General features: G+C 37.9%; 2 protein-coding genes, 1 long non-coding RNA gene and 1 other non-coding gene across 5 annotated transcripts; 2 read left to right on the plus strand and 2 right to left on the minus strand.

Annotated features, from left to right (window-relative positions):
* Positions 1-136: 136 nt before the first annotated feature.
* Positions 137-9395, plus strand: trim55b (tripartite motif containing 55b). 2 transcript variants are annotated; one of them, XM_056739033.1, is made up of 9 exons: positions 137-409; positions 563-942; positions 1466-1629; positions 2620-2794; positions 2944-3039; positions 4430-4663; positions 8464-8486; positions 8577-8701; positions 8989-9395. In XM_056739033.1, the coding sequence occupies exons 2-9, from the start codon at positions 823-825 to the stop codon at positions 9153-9155; spliced, it is 1104 nt and encodes a 367-aa protein (XP_056595011.1). In that variant the 5' UTR covers positions 137-409; positions 563-822; the 3' UTR covers positions 9156-9395. The 2 variants fall into 2 exon arrangements, with proteins under 2 accessions (XP_056595011.1, XP_056595010.1); XM_056739032.1 differs by having other exon boundaries at positions 140-409; positions 2617-2794.
* On the plus strand, positions 185-257 carry trnaa-agc (transfer RNA alanine (anticodon AGC)). Its single transcript has one exon. It is a non-coding gene; the product is annotated as a tRNA-Ala (tRNA).
* Positions 1456-7212, minus strand: LOC130413660 (uncharacterized). The gene is made up of 4 exons (XR_008905520.1): positions 5817-7212; positions 4401-4516; positions 2839-3023; positions 1456-1585 (listed from the first exon to the last, which is right to left on the minus strand). It is a non-coding gene; the product is annotated as an uncharacterized LOC130413660 (long non-coding RNA).
* A 1442-nt stretch (positions 9396-10837) lies between the features above and the next one.
* Positions 10838-12094, minus strand: crhb (corticotropin releasing hormone b). The gene is made up of 2 exons (XM_056738513.1): positions 12012-12094; positions 10838-11685 (listed from the first exon to the last, which is right to left on the minus strand). The coding sequence occupies exon 2, from the start codon at positions 11661-11663 to the stop codon at positions 11175-11177; it is 489 nt and encodes a 162-aa protein (XP_056594491.1). The 5' UTR covers positions 11664-11685; positions 12012-12094; the 3' UTR covers positions 10838-11174.
* Positions 12095-21706: the final 9612 nt, after the last annotated feature.

The following is a 21706-nucleotide window of genomic DNA, read 5'->3' on the forward strand; positions in this document are numbered from 1 at the left end:
CAATGGTCAATGTAACAAAATAAGAGCTAACGTCATGTCAACACAAGAAAAAACGGTTGATAAAGTGAATAAACATAATACAAAAAATATATACAATAAATATAAGTCATACAAATATATAAACTGCAACGACATTAAACAATCCCTGAGTTGTGTATCGTTGCGATGGCAACGGCTCCACAACGGGGAATTAGCTCAGATGGTAGAGCGCTCGCTTAGCATGCGAGAGGTAGCGGGATCGATGCCCGCATTCTCCAAAACATTTTCCCCTTAAATCATTTCCTATTTTAAGAGAATTTAAGTGTTTTGTCACATTAGTAACAATAACATACATAGAAGTAACTCGGTCAAAAACAAACGTTTTAATTTGCAACATATCTTATTTCGAGTTTATGCTAATACATACAAGGTAGGCTAATACAAGGAAGCAGCTCTGCTGCCTTTATCTTAAATTTTCTTAAAAATATTTAAAATCTAACGTTACAACTACAAATGAATATTTTAAACTATAAACCAGGAATCAAGGTGATGTGCTTTTCTCTAAACGTTTTGTATTCATCAGGAGAAACGCAGAATGCAGGCTATCAATTTCATATATGGGCACGTAAACATGGCATCCCCTGACGTGAGTCTTCTAAAAACAGCGCACACAGATAGTGGGCCTTTGCCACTAGTTACCTCATTATAGAAAGAACAGACACACAGTTGGGTAACGGCGAGGGCCCGAGTCCACCCGCGAGCAACAACTGGAACAATTTCATTTTTTCGCTCCCAAACGATCTCATTTCAATCTTCGGTGGAGCCACAGGCCGTCAAATCAGGATGGACAGCTTGGAGAAGCAGCTTATTTGTCCCATTTGTCTGGAAATGTTCACGAAACCCGTTGTGATTCTTCCTTGTCAACACAATCTCTGCCGGAAATGTGCTAATGACATTTACCAGGTACCGTTTCCACATTTCGTGTTTGTCATCACAACAATTTATAACAATAAAATAAAATTTCAATTGGACGTTTCCATTTGTAATTCTTATAAAATATTATATTTGGCCTGCATGGTCATCTTTCATATATAGAGTTAAATCGGTTCTCAAAATTATGTTTTGGGCCATTCACATTTTTTTGGCATCATTACGTATCAAATCAATACAACAACTTTTTGTCATTCATCCGATGTCATTTTGATCCCGCCCCTATACAAAATAGTGGATTACTCTGCAAACATTCATGCATTTCATATTTTGGTTTTCTTCTTCATATATGCATTCATTTCACCAGAAAAACCTCTGACTGAGTTGACATGTAATGACCCCATGTTGAACCATGTCACATCCTTCCCCTCTTAGCATTTATCCCACACGGTGTATCTTTTAATACATTCCTATGTAGTAATTTAACAATTCGTCCCCAATGATACATTTGTAAGGTGTTTTGTTCATTTGCTATCCCATACACATCCCCGTGCAGGCTTCAAATCCATACCTTCCCACCAGAGGAGTGTCATCAGGTGGCCGTTTCAGGTGTCCATCCTGCAGGCATGAAGTTATACTGGACCGTCATGGAGTCTACGGTCTGCAGAGAAATCTTCTGGTGGAAAACATCATCGACATGTACAAACAGGACTACATCAGGTTAGATTAATTCCTTCACAATACATGTCTTAACCAGATGCCTTGCGAGCAACCTTGTGTCTTGAGAAAGCGCTTTTTGACTAAACAGAGAGACATATTTCAAGCCCCACGGTTTAATCACCATTAAAATTGATAGGAATCCGTTTAAAAAATGTCTAAATTTGCTTCTTTTACATCCTGTACCTTTTATTGTAATATATTTTTCACATTTTCACTTTATATTCAAAGATTGGAAGATGTGTATTTCCTGGCATCTTGCTTTTAAGAATGAAATTCCCCAAGGCTGATTGATGAAGTTCTCCAACGCCTTGTCACTTTTGCAACCCACATATGTATTTAACTGTATTCATGAGCCCAAAAAGCTTCTTGAGCACACTGTGTGTTATAAAGCTTTACGTTTCAGTCTAAGGTACAGTACAATATACTTGGGGTTTTCAAGTGTGACCGACAACCAAGACCTATGACTCAGACGGGAGCGAGGGGTTAGGGTGATGGTCAGCTGGCGGGAGCCTTATTTTTAGTTCGACCCCAGTCAGTGTCGAGTCTCCCGGGCATAGTCACAGACCTTCTGGCATTATTAACCTTATAGGTATTTCATTAAACGTGGCACTGTCCTCATCTGAACAATTTCCAAAGATCTGTTTGATATCTCAATTGTTTGCTTTTCTCAATCTTTTGCTGTGAGAAGCAGACAGTTGCAATCTCTTGTGTTTCAGAGTGTCAGATTTCAATGTCTCAAACTGCGCTCGTTGTTAGTCCATGTTAATGAATGCATTTACTAATGTCAACGAATACAACCTTATTATAAAGTGTTACTAATTAAATCTAACTAAGAACTCTCCAGTGCTATAAAATAATAACATACAAGCAATTACATTTTCCTCTGGATTGCTTGACAGGCTGTGGTTTCAGACGGTATAAATCTGTTTTTTTGACCCGAGATGTCAGACCTCGGCACTCATTGATCTCTTATTGTCGATGTAACAGCAGCAGACCATCTCCTGAGAGCAAGGCTGACCAGCCAACGTGTGAGGTCCATGAAGGCGAGAAAATCAACATCTACTGCCAGACCTGCAGCGTTCCCACTTGTTCTATGTGTAAAGTGTTTGGGTCTCACAAGGACTGTGAAGTGGCTCCCATTAACGGTGTATACCAGACAAAAAAGGTAAAACAGCCACACTTAAGAAGCATATAAATATTTATGCTTACCTACACAAGTGTCCATTTCGCATCAATGCTTGTGCGCGTTGGTCTACGCAGTGTCTGATTTTTACAGTTGTGTGTTAATATGCTCACGCACGTTTTCATCTCCAGACAGAGCTCACGGATGGAATAGCAATGATGGTGGGTAATAATGACAGGATCCAGGGCATCATCAGTCAGTTGGAGGAGACCTGCAGGACCTTAGAGGTTAGTAACCTTATGGGGGGGCTTCTCCCTCCTCCTTAAGCTTGACGTGAGTGCAGGATTATTGATGAAAAGACCAAGAATGGTTCCTCTGACAAAAGATACACACGCTCTGGCATCGATGAGCCGGGCAGGCGGGAAGCTGGAATCTCTCCAGACTTCACAGTCGCTTTCAAAGAGGGCTCAATGATTGACACGCGAGCCGAAATGTGCGGTCTCGTCTGAGCATACGGCTTCTGTTATTTGTGAGGTTGAGGGTTAGATGAGGTTTGAGAAATAAACAGTCACTCTACGCGTTAAAAACTATTGATTGGAGAGAAAAAAGTTGTAAAGCTTAAACTCTGATATCATCGCTTGCCTTCCAAAACCTTGGATGTCCAAATGTTTTGTTTTTCAGGAATTGGAAAAAATATGGTACTTTTTAAATCATTAATTACTGTTTTGGGAAAGTAAACAAGCACTTAATACTTTTTAATGGTGAAACAGACAAACCCAATGACAAACATATATTTTTTTTAAGTTGTGTTTCACATAATTTTTTTAGTTTCTTTATGGAGCTTAGCATGCTGAATACTAAAATCACATGAATTATTTATTTTACCATCCTACTCGCAAAAAACAGGAATTTCGGTATTATTACTCGTACGTTGAAATTAAAACAGACGTAGTCACCCATCATCGCATCATCTCACCTTCCCTGTGCTACAGAAATTTCTAAAATTTTTATGATAGTGACAATTGGAAAATAAAATTATATCTTTTTTTTACAGTTTTTTGCTAATTTGCAATTTACAGATATATCATAATTAATTATATAAACTCAAAATGTACTTGTGCTAAATATACACATTGATTCTACATGAAAATAAATTATACTAGGATAAGAAGCTCCACAGAATTGTACAAGAACTATAAAAAGGTCAGGCGAAATAAAAATTTGTTACACTGCGTGATAATGATTTATTGCACAAATAAAATTTACGAAACATGGACATACGGGGTTTCAGAAGGACAGGAGTGATGTCTTTTTTGATGATAAATTGGATACAAAATAGGGCGTAACATTTAGCATAAATGAATAATTCAATAAGACTAGCTAGCTTGGAACTAGGTGTGTGACTGTATTGAAAAACACGTTTCCTATAAAAAGTATTTTTTTGATCATTTTTTCCGCAATAACTTGGGCAACAGTGTGTCAACCGCAATATTGTCCCCATTATTTATAGGAAGGTTCAATTAAATGTTACAGAGGATTCAGATACTGTATCTGAAGTGTCTGATTGTCATTCATGCAAGGTTTACTTAATATTTAAGTTTCAAATTTACATTATTTTTCAATATTCATATTCACGTCATTTGCATACCTGTAGTTAAACATCTGTTCTCCTCACAGGAAAATGGAAGGCGACAGAAGTCCCAGGTGTGTGAAAAGTTCGACCACTTGTATGCCATTCTGGAGGACCGGAAAAGAGAGATTCATCTGAAAGTGGCCAGCGAACAGGAAGAGAAACTTAACTACATTCGTGGTCTCTCAAAGAAGTACGGAGATCATCTGGAGTCCACGACCAAAATTATGGAGACGGGAATTCAAACGTTTGATGAACCTGAGATGGCGGTTTTCTTAAAGGTCTAGTAGGATTTAAATCTACCTCAGTAATTTTTGTAAAAGACTCCTTAAACCAGGGCTCGACCTTAACGCTTTTTCATGACAAGTTAATGTTTTTTTATTTGCCAGTGACAGATAATTTTACTTGGCCGAACGGACAAGTAACAAATAACAGTGCTACAAGAAAATCTGTATGTGCTCAGAATAATAAGATCAAGTGGATTAGACAGAGCTGCATGTTTGTGTGAACTGCGTTTATCGTTGTTGTGCTTGATTTGTGTGTGTGACAATAATCAATGGAGTCCATATAACTCGATGCGGACTCGGAATACTGCTATTTATGTTATTTGGCTGTTCTGTGTATCTGAGGTGCACAGATTAACATGCTACACAAGCATCGGCCATGGCATTTTGGACCAGATCACCCCACATACAAGCACGATCACAAATACCACCCTTCATTGAGCGCCCTTAAATATGTGTTTCTACTCCTATTTCATAAAGTCACTAATAATGGTGTGTAAGTGTACTTTGACAGGTCCTAAAAATATACTATTCACCCTAAAAACACTGCCAGCTGACTTACTGTTAAAGTTGAAGAATGGTGCCTAACAACATAATGTTTCCAATTTATGTAAGGTAAAGTATAAGAGCACAATAACTTCTTATTTTTGAAACGCTCGTAAAATAAACTCAGAACAGATCTGTGGATGAAGTTCGCGTGTTCATGTCCTTGTATAATTAAATGCATACGAGTCCACCTGTGTCACGACTGTAACATGATAAACTGTGCAAATCTACAACTGTGCACGTCTATAACTGTGCAAGTCGCTTAATTCGCGTTTGGTGTTACCCGCTATATAAGGCTCTAGATAAATATGTGCAGCCGGAAAACAAGTTTTAATCGCAATTAAAATAAATTGTGGTGCGCCATCAGTTTACATCACATAAGAACAAGCACAACGATAACCTCACTTCGCGAAACACGTCACGCAGCTCTGTCTCGTGCAATTGCCAAACTGTATCCCAAGCGTGCTACATTGGGAAATGTATTATTCGCACATAATTTTGCGAATTTGCAAAATAAATAAAGAACTGGTTTTTTGTCCATCACTTTCGTTTTTGACCCAGTTTTATAAAGCGGTATCACTGTTTTAAAAGCAGTTTTGCTTACCGCAGGCCAGGGCATTCTCGCTGCACTAACTTCTGCCTCTCCTCATTCCCAATCAGCTCTCTGTGCTTGCCGATGCTTCTATGGCCATGAACATCATCATCAGCCACAAAAGTTCACGAAGGTCCTGCATAATACATTTTTGTTATTATGCTTTGCCGTGTCTGGCTGAAGGGTCTTATATCTCTGCACCTCCTTTAAGTTTCTTCTTCGTGATCTTTCTAACTAATTGACACAGCACACTGACCCTGGATTCTTTCTCGTGTGATTGGGTCAACCCAGTGTCATTTAAAAAGAGCCAATGGGCTGCTGATTAAGTGTCGCATGGTCAGACCTGGTTTTTTTTGACAAATACGTCACCAGAAAGTTTTATTTTTAATTTACTGAACATTCAAAATTTTACAAACAAAAGTGGAATGGCTCCAAAAAAGTTGTGTGCCGCAAATCGTACGAGTTAAAAAAATGGCCCTACGTGCACGAAGCCGCCATATTTGATTTCGATCAGGGAGTGTGGGCGGCGGTCTTATATCCGCTCGTATAACACTGATGGGAAAATAAGGATTTTTGGACGTCAAATATGAGCGCTTTTTAAATAAAAAGGAGAAACTGATACACCAGTGATATAACAGAAAAACCTATTTACATTGCGGAGTACCTCAAAAAGCCAACACAACTCGATATAACGGTGGTAAAAAATACTTTCTTTCCCCGTTTTCTCTATAGAGAATGTGGCACTGACGTCATGCTACGTTAAATGCTGTGTGTCCCGGCCATAATTGTAGTTGGTAGCGGCCCCTTTACTGCCAGTGAGCTTTGTTCAATGTTGATCAGTTTGACTTGATTTTTTCAAATTTTCCACCGCTTCTAATTATCTACACACCACCGTATGCAAAATCAAGGTGAGAGGCGTAGTAAAACAAAACATTCGCTAGTAAACAACCTCTGACCACGCTCATTCTTGCCAGTCGAAAATCCTACTTCACCCATACTGTCCCTGCGTCCCATTTCGAAGGGCTCATCCCTAAGCCCTTTGAAGGGTTTACCCTCCGGAGTGAGAGATTTGAAGGGTAAAAGTGCGTAGGGGACCAAACAATTGTTTCTTGAAGTGCCCTTCTGCGTCATTATCCCGCGCCCATAAGGAGGCGGCGTCACTGCGCAAAGAATCGTGGGAGCCCGAATTGACCATCAGTTGTACCCTTCGAAATCCTTAATTATGAAGGTCCTTTAGAAGTGGCAAGTTATGAGCACTTCGGTTTGGAACGACCCTTCATTATGGCAGCCATGACTGTTGACACTCTGAAAGACCTTTTGGAGGGCGACATATCCCAGTTGTGTTATACACTGGAAATAAGAAAGCACGCCAGTCGCCCACACTCGCTGATCAGAAATCTAATATGGCGGCTTCATGCAACTTCCCCATAGTGGCTCTCACTAAATCCTTGCCCTGCGTTCCAAGGAGCATACTATCCGCCCTAATAGTATTCGAAAGTAGAATTAGTGTGTCCCAAATCTTGGAATGTTGAAAATAGTATTCCAAAGATTCCCGGATGGTCTACTACTTCCGGTACCAAAATGATGCACACTTTAGCTGTGTCCCAATTCATCCGCTGCAACCTTCTAAGGTCGCGGACTTAAAAACGAGGACTTGTTCTTCAAAGTACGCAGCCTCAAAAGTCCAAGAAGCGAAATTTCAAGCCATTACAGGCGAGTAATGAATCTCGGGATAGCCTATGCTGTGAAGGATACATTTGTTCCATCCTCCAAAACCAGAGGAAATAAGGTCGCATTTTGGGGCTGCATTTGTTTATGCAAATGTTTTTTAAAAATCATGGGTAGTTTAGATGGTTAGAGTTAGGTTAGGGTAAAGGTTTCGTAAAACTCGAAACACCAAGGATTTAGTCAAAACCAACAAGCCACACTCACGCATCTAACTCGAAACACCAAGGATTTATTAAGAGCCAGCCTATAGTAGAGATGAATCGACCCAAAGATACGTCTGCCCACTGAGAAAATGCCCGGAATGCGCGATTACCAATCCAGCGCTTTACACAAGTAATGGTGGAGGATTTGTCTCCGTCTGCACTGTATGAGGACATAAACACAAACTTCATCTCCAGACTTTGTAAGAGAGTTTATTTTACGACCATGTTACCGACTGAGTGAAGCTATCATCAAACACACTAAAACTCAAGTGTCTTCCTGACGACCCGTCAAAATAAAAGTCCTGTTAACTTCAACACTCAAACGAAAACATATTGTAGCATTTGCTAAAGGAAATTGACAAACTGTTGCAAACACTGTAGTATACTATAGTAAGGTTTAAAAATTCTACAGTATCTAGAAAGTTTACTGCGGTTTACTATAGTAAATAACACTTTCCTACACTACAGTAATTTATGTGGACAAGTATACCTCTATTGTATAGTAAAAAATATAGTAATAGTAATATTTCTATTCAGACAAGTGTGTGACAAATTTACTTGTCCGAAGGACAACCACATGACAATGCTTAAGGTCAAGCCCTGCCTTAAACAGTAATCATGAATAACTGTTAAGCTTATGAAAATCCATTAGTCAAAACCTATAGAAATGCTATCTTTTGATATAATTGGCAAAATAATTTTCTGTTTCTTTACCTTACTCCAAACAGAGTGCCAAATCCCTGTTGCAAACGTAAGTGCAAATTCTGCCAATTTAATGTGTCTTAAGTTTATTTTTTATTTTCATTTTAAACATACATCGAATTGATTTCTTGTTTCTTAGAATTGCAGAGGCATCGAATACCTCCCACCTGGAGCAAGTGGAGCATGGCTACGAGAGCATGGATCATTATTCTGTGAGCTTCAAGAGAGAGGCCAGGGCTCTACGCAATATTGACTTCGCAAGAGGTAAAACTCACCTGAAATACTCATTACTCTGATTTTACTTTAACTATAAACATTTACGCCTATAAATCAAGTTCGCTTGGTGAATTAATTTGAAAAATAACAGCTTTGCAACTTGCATAACATTTTAAAGCATGGTTTCTAATTGGGGTTTAATAAGCAATCAGTTGAAAAGCCAGCTTCCCTTTCAGTTAAATTTTCAGTCAATCCGCCTTAAGTTAAGATTTGTGTTGTGATACTAATTGGGACTTCTGCATAGTTTTGAACATTCATGTTGTTGGTTACTGCAGAGGATGAAGAAGAGGAGGATGAAGAGGAGGTGTCAGCTGATGCAGCAGCTCAGGCAGAGAAGACAGCCTCTGGAGGTTTGGACACGCTGGGCAATTTGGAGGAACCCCGACCTCCCCTCCTGCCTCCACAAACCCATGGAAAACATACACCTGCCACGTCATCCTAACTTCTACCATTTGCTTTTATCATTTACACATACCCGGACATTCAAATATAGATCCCCTCTTCTCCTTGCAACCTGATCAGAAACACATGAATACCTATAGAACTATGACTGTGATCACACTAACTATAAGTGACTGTGGTTACTATTTTACACAAACCCGAATGATGCTTTTACTGTTTTTTTTTCTGTTACTGTTTAAAAAAGTCAGTATATGACTAAATTAAAATGAAGTTGACTTAAGAAACCCTTCCAAGATTTGTGGTGTTGTTTACTGTGTAGGGAGTTTTCGCGTGGTATTTGCAATGCGGTTGGAATGGCAAATAAAAGACTACCTGTGTTTGTTCCAATTTAAAAACAGTAATCTCCATCTAATGACAAGGGAAGATAGTTGCGTAAAAAATTTGACTTGGTTTAAACCAAATTCAGTTCACTTTGGTTCATTTCATCACTCGTGTATCAAGTATCAATGCTCACTTTGAGAAACAGCCGTGGCAGACGGTGGAAGTGATCTATACAGTGTGCTGTAACAAGTGTTGTTCACAGTTCCTCGGTGGTCGAGCTGAAATAACGATGCCAGGACATTGTGTAATCCATGTATTCTGGCCCAGTGGAGGGTGATGGGTGACAGGATGTGCTTCTGTGGCTGGCTTCACTCAGAGCATATCTACAATCAACTTAATTAGGCCCAGGGAGCACAACCCAAATCTCAACGTGTTGTGGCTTTCACCTACAATGAATGGACTTTGGTAAAAAGTAAAGGTTTAGTGAATCAAATGTTCTAGGTGTCTTGTTAACTCAAAGATACATTTTGTCTGACCGGAACATTAATGATCTGTTCAAGATATAGGAAAGGTTAGGGTAAACTCTGCACCCGAGACTTAAAAGATATCCAGTTACTGTAAAGATATAATAAGTCACGTATCTTTTTTGTGTGTGTGTGAAACCCAACTTAACCAGAACAAGGTGTTTGTACTCCAATTGATAATCAGTCATTTATTCATAAGAGTACACAAGTCTAACGTTTTCTTCTGCTCACCTTTTGCCAAACAACCATCAATCATCTCTTGGTGTAAATGCCATACCTCCCGGAAAAGATGTAAACAGCTCACTTTCACATTTAAAATAAAATCTGTTGAACAGGTAGACAAACATCTGTATTTTATTTGAAGAATCCAGTTTATTTGCAATATACTTGAAGGTCATACGTGGGTACCCGTGTGTGTTTAATAACCGTTTATAAGGCGAGACTTTCCACTATTTTCTCTTACAAATATATAGTCATATCTGCAAGGTGTTGCTGATTTTCTATATTCTTTCTTTATATTTATTTTTACACTTTAAATTGTCCTATGGTCATTCAAGCAGAATGTATACAAATGGATTATTAAAAATATAACTCAAGTGCTTTTTGAAAGCAAGAATTGTTTCTGTTAAGTATATTAGAATAAGTTACTTTAGATTTTTGTCAGTTGTCTCTGCATGACATTAAATGAACAACACTTTGCATATGAATTGCAATGACATGACTGTCAAATTTATTGTCCATTAAATAGTTTCTCATAAATCCCAATTAACACATCAAAAATCAAGAAGTGTCAAACTGGCTTTCAAAGTTTTATTGAAAAATATAAATATAAGACATTCTCTTGCACAACAAAAATGAATGCTTGCTCATTAGTTTATTAACAAATTTGAACAATGTACTGTATGTTACAATGAAACGCAGGTTTTTCAGATAAATAATACAGTATTTGAAAATATTGTCTTTTTTTTACGAAATTCAAACGACCGTTTTGTATCATCTACAGGTCTGAATGATCACTTATACAATAACATGGATGGAGATTCATGACAGTTTTGCGCAATCATGACACGCCTACTCTATTGGTCTCCATTAAAATATCTACAAATAAATAAATCACCGGTATAAATAGATCATGATGGAAAAGCAGCACTATGGTACAGAATATTTATGTTTGTGCTAAATGTAAAAATATCTTTGGTACATGGATCTCGTGGTTACTTCCCGAATATTTCCATCATTTTGCGGTTGCTGTGAGCTTGCTGGGCCATTTGTTCGGCTCTGGCCATCTCTAGTACTTCTCGTAGCAGATGAAAGGTCAGGTCCAGAGAAATCGGCGGCTCCTCCGACCTGCGCTCCCTCTCCCCAGAGTCGAGTGCGCGAAGCGCGTAATTGGCATTAAAGCGGCCGATGTTTCCAACTTTCCCCTCTAACAGACGCTGGGTTAACTGGAGCTGCAGTGCTCGTTTTGAATACTGGGATGTCTCGGAATAGTCGTCTGGGGAGGACCGGGCTGAATTCTGGTTTCTGTTACCGAGCCGGATGAAGAACTCCTCTCCTAAGCGTGCCAAAAGCGGAAGGGACTGTCGCTCTCCATCGGGGTCCGTGGCTGGCTGGTTGGAGCTGCCGTCGATGGCTCTACATTCATATGGTGGTGGAAAGGCAACGAGCAGAGCCACGGTGGTGACGAAAACATTAAGCTTCATGTCAAAAAGTGATGAGAGGAATCTGCAGGAGAAGTGAGTCAATTATGCGCACGATTCAACTTCTGACCAATTGTTTTGCGCACTGGTTTTGGAGCGAAGACCAATTCGTGACATGTCATTTAAAGCAAACTGACTACATATGCGTTCGTATTATAATAATTAACATTTATGCTGCATAATTACACATTTCTAAACCTACAGATACGCACGAGTTAAAGTTGGATGCCTAATACAAATATGCACAAACATATGTTTTATAGTAATACAGCCTTATAAAAATACATTTACAAGTGCTGCTATGTAAGGATAGAACATTAACGGACTTATTCTAGATGAGATGTTGCGTACCTGTGGTGTGCGTAATTGGTATTATCCTTGGACGGTTTTTGAACTTTGCGAGATGCGGCTGTCTTCCAGTTGTCGCCTATCGAGTTCTTTAGTTATAGGACTTCTTCAAAGAAAGCCTGGAGTTGGCATTTATATAGGCACGGTCAGCGACAAGTGTCACGCATCTACTGTCTTGCGTCTGCGCAGAGGAGAGGAAGAGTTTACTTGAATGAACGTAAGTGAAGAGTTTCTTGTTTGAATGAGTCATCGAGGGGTGTGCATGCGTGTGTCCTCGAGTGCGTATGTGTGCGAGTCCTTTATCTGGAGATTTAAACCCAGGGTATTTTAATCCTTTATATTGACGCTCTGTCCCCAAATCCCATTTTGTGCATATTTATGATTTAAGGCCTTAAATAGCAACTTTAATATTTACAGTTCTTTTAAATGCCATCCATAAAATTGATTAAATGATAACATGGGCAAAACTTTATTTCTTTTCATTCTGAATCTACTTAATTGCGTGGTTTTTTATTCACTTGTTCTACAAAATGTTAATGAATACTCTTCCCTCAATTACATATTCATCTCTAAATTATGGGAGGTTTTTAAAGTGGTGTAATTGCACAAATCTATTCTTGGTGCACTAGTTTATTCCCACCTTAAAATCAATGTTAATTATGTCAAAAACCTGCATCATATGCAACAGCTGGTGTTTTTTAGTTGTTTTGGTCATAGTCAGTCACGCAGGCGTGGTGAACTTTGGGTTATGTTCTAGTGGGTGTCTTATTCAGAGAGCACAAACAGAGCTTTGGGTCCCCTTGATTACATATGCACAGCGGCAGGACAGCGTCACTTCTGCAGTCACTGCTGTCAAGTGCTGACCCGCCCAGCCACCCAAGAGGGAGAGTGGGAGATGGAACACTTGGCTCGAGTCCCCTCACACCTGCTTTCAGAATGCCAATCGGACTGCGCCCCAATCAGCTTTCAGACAATATTCCCTTGTGCATGAATCAGATGGTATGTGTTTTTAAACTGATCAATATTAATGACAATATTGCCTTGCTGTGTGTGCGTGTGTCTTAAAGAAAGTGAAGATTTAAGCACTTTCCAAAAATAGACCCATGAACTTCAGTCTCAAGATAAAAAATCAAGTCTTTTACATGGAGAAAGGAGATGCTTAACCTTCAGGAAATTCTGAATGTCAGCATCAAGAGGTCAAACTATTATGCGGAAACGATGCTTATTGGATGTTTAAACAAATTTCAAAGTATGTTTTTCTGTTGTGAAGTAAAACATTCAGTAACAGGGATGTATGAACAAGAAAATATTGTTCATTGTTCACTAAACATTTTGATGTAAATATTAATATAGCTTTTTTTTTACTAAAAATAAGTACATAAAACTGTACACCTTCAATTGCTGGATATAGTGGAATGGGTTTAATGCAGCATTCACATGCTCTTGGTAAAATTGGGGAAATTATCAGAGTTTCCGTATTAAAATTGCACATTTACACCCTAGATATCGCATTCCCACTGGGAAATTGGGAAATAATTTTGAATCCCCGGTTTCCGATACGGGCAGGTGGTGGAAGGATTTCTGCTTATGATTTTATTAGTTTTTTGGCAACAACTTCTTTGCGTTGTCTTGTTGTTAAATTTGTACATATTTACGTAAATTAATAACCATTTGAAGCATTTTTAATGTTTTATACACTGCGAAAATGACATGTATGTCACCAATATTGCAGAATACTCAGCAAACTGACTAGTAAAACTGTAGAGTGTACGGTTGAAAACTATTACCACAAAACTTTTGCAAGACACACGCGAGTATGAATCTGGTGTCCTCCATCCTTTCCGACAACAAAGCACCTGAACACAACCAGCTCATCATAACATCAAAAGTGGGAATTAAACATTTCCGAGAGCATGTGAAGGCAGCATAAACTCTGGAAGATTTGACAGGCCCAAATCCCAACACTTTTAAAATGTTGGTTTATTTTCAAACCAGCAAAGGGTCAAAATGGGACAAACCCAGCAGTTGGGAAATATTAACCCCCAAGAAGTTTATATTTGTCCCAATATGTTAAAACAACCATGCACAGGTTAATTTTACAACCAGACTTTTAACCCAGAAAAGAACCCAGCATTATTCAGAGTGTAAATAAGTAGTAAGATGCATTTAAAACCTGGGTTATTTTTTCTACCCAAATGCTGGGTTGAGCCATTTGGGTCATTTTTGGGGGTTATTTTGTCAGTCCTGGGTAGTTTTTGGTAGTTCTGTGTAACCCAAACGCTGGGTTATCCTCAGGGTCATTTTCGCTGAGAGTTGAATTAATGAACCCCCACCCAGACCCATTAACCCAGCTCATTGGGTCAAATCAACTCAAGCTGTCTGAATTTGAGGTGTAAGTTAAAGGCGATAGGCAGAAAAGCTACATATTATTTTCTATATTTAGTCACTAGATGTTGTTTAAGAGTTATTTAGACGAGAATGTATGTGTTTTAAGTTCAAATCTGTAGTCGGTTAATAAGATAGCGTCTGTTTAAAGTTCAAGTCAGTGAAATCTAACGGTATGGTTGCGAATTGCAACCAACCACTCACTCCAACCCTCCCATTTGAAACACTACGATGGCTGACAGAAAATGGAGAATTATATGCAAGGAGATAGAAATAGCTTGTTTTAAGGTAAGAAAATCTTAACGCTTCAATGTTTAAGCTCTTTATGCACAACTGAAGACTTAGTTGTGTAAATTATATTGCATTTCTATCAATAGATCCTCCAAATACTTGGGTTTCAGGGAACCACCGAGTGTTCAGCGCTCATGTATCCAGCCTAACGCAACCTCACCTCGCAAGTCCTTCTGAAATTCACAGCTGGCTCTGATATCTGTAAGCAGTTAAGCTAGTTTTGAAATATTATACATTTTGGACATATATCTAACGGTCAATATTTTGTTTCTTAATTTTTTTTTTTGTAAATCGTTTTTGACTGAGGGCAAAGTTAAGTTTTATAACTTTATGTTTTTGATTTAACTTTTTACCGCTCATTATTTTTCACATTTTGCTCGAATCATTTGAAGTTTATGACTAGTGTGTGATACAAAACATTTTTAGGAAAATAAAGCTAATACAATGTTGATCATTTGTTTATCATGTGATTTATTTAACTTTAAAAGATTACTTTAAAAGGAATATAAAAAAACATTTGAAAACATAACCCATTTATGAAGTCAAATTAACCCAGCATTTTTGTAAAAAATAACACATTTTTGGATCGAAAAACAACCCATTTCCTGGGTTAAAATTAATAACCCAACTTCTTAGTCAGGTTAGTTTAACCCCAAATGTGTTCTGTCCTACATTTACCCAGCAGCTGGGTTAAAACAACCCAAGTTGGGTTGTTTTTTAACCCAGTATTTTTTAGAGTGTAGCATAAATATGAACTGTAATAGCTCCCAAATCAGAAGCACAATTACAGTATGTGCCTATGATGCTTTAAAAAAATGTAACGGTACACCAATTTGTACCGTATCGGTGGAAATTGCCATATATGCAGCATGTGGGATGGGGAAAAATAAGAGCTGTCAGTTAACAGTGGATTCATCTCAAGAATAATGTTATTATGGATAATGACTGCATCCATCTATGATAAAGCTGACAGACGAGGAAGGCGGCAGACATCTTTGTTCTATTTCAAGCCCCTCAAAGCACCTTCTGTACCCCCTAATCTACTCGAATGAACTCTGGTGATTCATTGTATAAATTAATTCTTATTATATTCGCCCCGCAAAGCGCAGCCCTTCCAGAAGTTGGACTAAATCAGGGAAACAATTCCTGCCATTCATTTATTGTTTAAAGCGATTTCCTATTTCTTCTCTGCGCGGGAGTTAACATATGGAGCGGTCAAACTAACGCCAAGGTCGCGACCCTAAAAGTGTTTTTCCGCAGCAATTTACCTCTTCCCTTCAGGCCTGGTGTCAAGTCCCATCACGGGATGCGGCTGCTTCCTGACACAAATCCAATGTACCAGCACGCCGCAAAATTTGCACATTCGCTCGTGGTCACTAATGTCACAACAATTTCCAATCAATGTCTGTTTACTCACACACACTGAACCCAAACGTGAGCTTTTCCACCGATTGACAAATTTTGACTAATAATATCACAAAGCATATGATGTGTCAAATCAATATGTTTACCAGCGGCTCTAAAGACAAGACCAACATGTTAGTTAAGTCTCGCTCGTAAAAAGAGTACATAAAGTTCATTGGTCTCTTTACCTCATTTGCTCTTCTCATCGCCGTAAGATGCTTCACTTGCTCCTTGTAATTGCAGCGGATTACGCCAGCGCTAACCATAATGACGGCTTTAGGCTTCACACGGTTTTCAGGAGTCTATTTTGGTCAACAGAGAGGAGATATCAATAAAGGTTGTCAGTACTATAAATGAGTTTAAAGACGCCAAAAGAACCTGCTGATCAGCTTCAACTAGACTGTTGTCTGACTCGATAGAAAGGCTCATCCGTCTTCTCAATGGGGTGTTTGGTGATATGAATTGGTGTCTTTAATTGAATTCTGTGAACTCACAATATTGGCTCCCTCCTGGTTTTAAGCTGCATATTAATGCATGCGGTGAAGTTTAAAAATGCTATACTTGGATGTTCAAAGACCCCCCACTGATGTCAGGTGAAAGAGTCAGCAGTTTTTAGTGATTTGATAGTACAACACATTTTTGATGGAAAAATGATCTGTGTCTAGATCCCTGTACTTTCACAGTATGAAAGAAAACTTCAGTAAAGTAAAGTAAATACATACTCGCATACTATGGTGTCCTTGTTTTTTACCCAATTGTAATGTTTATAATCTCCTAAAACATTAAAAAAAATCTTGACAATGTACAACTAAAAAAACATGTTGTGTCCACAGGGTTGCTTTTTAAAGTAAGACATTTACACGATGTGGTTTCGTGTCCTCGACCAAAAGTAACTAAACTAAACCTGTTTTGTCTTCCTGGGACTTATATCCCAACACATATTAGTTCACCCAACAATTAAAATTCTTTCACCATTTACTTATTCTCATGTCATTCCAAACTTATTTGAGTGTCTTTCTTCTGAAAACACAAAAGAAGATCATTTGAAGAATGTTGGTCTCCAAACAACACTGGTGTCCATTGACTTCCATTGCACGGACACAAAACCACCGAGACATGTTCCACAAAGACTCATATACAGGTTTAAAAGACATGAGTGTGAACAATGATGAGAAACCAATCAGAATGTCTTGCTTGTTAACTCACCATGCAATTTATGAACGCTTATACCAGATCTTTTTTTTTTAAGTTTAGTAAAAATGTCTTTTCAAAAACCTCTTCATCTTCTTTAACTCTTTAATCCAAAATGATTTGAATCATAACGCAAATACAGTGTAAAGTTTGACACGTCGAAATTCATTAGCTGTACCCTAAAAGTTTTAATAAGCTTGTTAAAACCCAATTGCTCATGGGTACGTAAATGTCAGCCAGGATTATAGTCCAACTACATAAGGTTACAAAACAGAGTGATCCAAAAACACGTTACATCAAACCCATCAAGCGCCTGTCCTTTACGTGCATGTGAAATCTGCTCTATTTGGACATTTCATTGAGGCAAGCGAGTCCATAAGAGGTCTCTTAAAACACAAGAAGCTATTGGCTGTGAGGAAAAACAGATGGGGTCCGGGCATTGAGGGCTGCTCTCTCCCCTTCACGCCACGATATTCTGCATCTCACCGAAGCGGCAACAATAATCACACACAGCGTCATGCGTGGAATGGAACGAGTGAGAGGAGATCTCATATGCTTAGCTAGATTATTTGACTTATGTTGAATGTATCAATGATGAAAAGTTGGCAACTCTGACAGGGAAACCTTTGTTATGTTTATGGATATTTGGAGTAGGGATGTCTGCAATCGTACAAAAGGAACAAAGATTTCCTTGATGTAAATTCAAAGGTTGAATCTTTTATTCTGCCACCCACAGGGCTGCTCATTACGAAATGTGTTATTTTACAGCAGCTAATATCAATGCAATCTGCTGTCTACTTATAGTCTTGAAATCTAAAGAATTTGGGGGTATTTTAAGCATTGTGCTTTTGTGTTGTTTTTAAAGCAGAAGTTGAATTTGTTTTTTCTTAAAGGCAGACATGTGTGCCGTTCCTTTCAAAAGTGAGAATGATTACATACCATTGCTGTCGGACTGAAACCTCTGAAATCTCAATTTTGTTTCATAAAGCATTCCTATTGGTCACGCACGCTTTTTTGCATATTTACCCAATTAGCAGTGAGACTGAAGTTAAATTCAAAAGTGACTTTGTTTGCATCCCTGCTTGTTTTCTATTCTTTACCCGTCACATGTTTGTGAATGCACAATGCATGAAGTTGAAGCGCACAAAATAGAATCTTTATCAGTGTCCAAAGTCAACTTCCTTGCAGTCTTCATTCCTTGCCTTTTGAAGTCTGGATAGTTGATTCACCTGGAGATGATGTGGAGGCATAGATATGCTGTCAGGAACGTCATGCTTCATTGCACCTGTCCCTCTCTGGTTACATCGAACTTGACTGGTTCTGAGTACCTGTCACTGACTGTGTTAGATATCTGTATTTTATCTTTATCTGTCACTTCAGCCCTTGTGATTTGCCAGGTCTGACAATGCCTTCTTCACTTGACTATGACATCATTTGATATATGATATGATATGACATGACACGAATAGCCCTCACAAGCAGAGTTTGTGTATTGCATGAAAATCAATCAAACATTTTTGTCAACTGTACTGACAGTTTTTTGTTTTCAGAACAAAAAACATCTTATTCCCAAAACACTGACAATTCAGTTCAAGCAGGTGCTAAATGTGCAGAAATAGCGCTGCGCTGCAGAGAATTAATATGAAGTAATTGTCATTGTTTTCAGCACAAACCCGCACGTCTTTATTTGCAAATGAGGCTTATTATAGAATGTGCCTTCTTGACAAAAGGGAGCGCTAGCCTATCTGTCTGGCACAATTAATGTTGCACTACTACTGCCCTGGGAAAGCGGCATCCTTCACAACCCGGAAAAAAACATGCAAATTGCATTCAGCACCAATATTTTGGACGTGTTTTCTCTGTTATCTGATTTGCATAATTTCTTTAGTGAATCGAGGATAGAACAACATATGCTTGGCGAAATGTAAATGTGCTGTCATGACCAAGTATAACCTGAATCCAAAACAACCCTGAAATGAATGCAAGCATATTATTTACACCTTTGGAAGCAAAAGGATTGTTTAGAGGAAAACTATGCAACAATAAATGATGAATGAAGAAATGTCTTCAGACACAAGTCGTGACCTATTGATGGCAGCTTGACGACACGTGGTGAAGCAGCAGTGTTTAAAAATGCCTCTTGTTAAAAAAATCTTTGGCACTTGTGTGTCAAGATGTCTTGTTTTCTTTCTTTCATTGTTTTCATTTTGAAGGAGAATTATCGCTTTAACATCATTTTGCTGTGTTCATCAGTATAATGTATAAAAACTGTACAATATCTTTAGACAGTTCAGGTCATCAGTGTATACTTTAGATCTATATATCATGTAAACATAATTGTGGTTTACTAAAGTACGTTTTAGGTGTACATAAATATATTTGCTTATAATCTAGCATGCCTTTGCTACCAACGGATATTTTGAAGCCGAAATTCATACTTAATTTAGTTTTGTGCACTTTAAATAACTAGTAGTAAATATATTTCTCTAATACACAACTCAAGGACAGTGTAACTTTATTTATATTTCTTGTTCTAGCTCAAGTTTTGTTTTATTCTAACACAGTTGACAGAGGTACTTATTTCATTCATGTTGATTCAAATAATAACATATTCAATACAAAACAATGTTCCATTTCAAATAAACACATGTATTCTAGTGGGATAAAAATGCTGAGCGCACTACACTCACATCTAACTGTTCTTAGAAAGTTTTCATTTTTCATCCAGATCTATATGCAAATCTATAGAATGTTATGTAATCAGATATATATAATATAAACAGAATGTAAACTGTGAAATCTAATTGTTATCCTTACTTACAAATTATTTGTTAACTTTACTCAGTTGTCAAAATGTATACATTTTACTAGTTTTTATTAAGTTACGATTACTTGCAGGGGAAATAAAACAACTTACTTTTCACCTTTAGTATATTTTACTTAAATCAAGCAAGTAGCGGCAAGCGAAGCAATTACTGTACTACACCAGCGAGGGGCAGTGGAGAGCAGATCCTCCCTGTACGCAGAAAAGATTCCCAGCATGCTTGATATTATTATTTTATATGTTTTTAGTAAAGTTAAAGACATGATAGTGTTAAGTGTTCACTTCTCTTAGCTATTTAGAAGAGTTTGACATATTTTTCAGTTTTGAGTTTTTTCTCGTATGTTTTTTTTACCAATGAGCATAGTCTGTGCATACAGTTCTGAGATCAGTCTCCTCTTGCTCATTCTGTGTTGCACAAGTCAAGGTGCTTGATTTATGCATTTTTAGATTAATATTTATGTGAGCTGTAGTCAAATTTAATTTAGCTATACAGTAATCAAAGTTTAGTATGCAAACGCGTCCGGGTTTACAGTGCAATAAATCCAATGGAAATTCTTAAATTGGTAATAATAGTTAATTCTGAGTACTCCGCACTAGGTCAAGAGTACATCTGAACACATTTTTTTAGTTACTTGAACTCAACAATAACATTTCACTTTACTTAGTTTTTTAAGGCAATCGGTTTGCATGCTTTTTTAAGTAAGATCAACTAATTAGATTTTATAGTGTAAATAAACATAAGCTAAAGTACGTTTGAGGTGTACATAAAAATATTTGCATTTAATCTAGCATGCTTTTGCTACCAACGGATATTTTTAAGCCAAAATTCATACTTAATTTAGTTTTGTGCACTTTTTAAACTAAAATGCTTTTGAGACCCTGCACTTTACAAAATGTTTTGTCGGCTAAACAAAAAATGTGCCTATGTGGTTACAAAATGCACTGATTTTATTTAAGTAAACTACATTACTTAACATGAATAATTCAACATGACTACATTAGGTAACACCATTGAAAGCAGTTTTACGGGTCAAGTCGGGTAGAAACATCCCAGCCCAGCTAAACTAAAACATAAACGCTAAACAGAACATGAACATCAACTACTCCCCTCATTTTTATCGTTGAACAAAAGTGACGCATCTTTTCTCCCTCAACACATTTGGGGGCTTCTCTAAATAGAGCATTCGGTCCCACAGGAATATTTCTGGCCGGTCTTTGATCATGTTTCAGTGACACACGATCAATGATTTGTGGCCTTTTCTTCAGTGACCACTCAGAGAGCGTCAAGCCCTGCCCTGACACTGCCCCTTCACAAACACACACACACGACTGCGCATAACATCCTCTACTTTATTTAGCGGTCCATGTGTGTTATTGTGTATTCTATTTGCCTAACATGATTATGTGTATTTTCCATTCTGTTGAATACAGACAAGGATTGTTGGAAATGGTCAATATGCATCACAGGGGCGTTTACGCGACACTGTTTTTAGGTGTGTAACGATATTTTATTCAATGTGGGTTTGCTGTTACGGTTGCATCACGATATTTGTAAAAAAAGGGAAATTATGATATTGACACTCAAATGACAGAATTTTCCCAA

The sequence above is a fragment of the Triplophysa dalaica genome, chromosome 23 (genome assembly GCF_015846415.1).
Source record: "Triplophysa dalaica isolate WHDGS20190420 chromosome 23, ASM1584641v1, whole genome shotgun sequence".
Classification (NCBI taxonomy): Eukaryota; Metazoa; Chordata; class Actinopteri; order Cypriniformes; family Nemacheilidae; genus Triplophysa; species Triplophysa dalaica.

What these genes read in the sequence shown, in the direction of transcription:
- crhb (XM_056738513.1), bottom strand. Translation starts at nt 11,663, where the DNA reads ATGAAGCTTAATGTTTTCGTCACCACCGTGGCTCTGCTCGTTGCCTTT.
- trim55b (XM_056739032.1), top strand. Translation starts at nt 823, where the DNA reads ATGGACAGCTTGGAGAAGCAGCTTATTTGTCCCATTTGTCTGGAAATG. An exon ending in GTGCTAATGACATTTACCAG is followed by an intron (nt 943 to 1,465) that starts GTACCGTTTCCA and finishes ATCCCCGTGCAG; the next exon opens with GCTTCAAATCCATACCTTCC. An exon ending in GTGTATACCAGACAAAAAAG is followed by an intron (nt 2,795 to 2,943) that starts GTAAAACAGCCA and finishes TTTCATCTCCAG; the next exon opens with ACAGAGCTCACGGATGGAAT.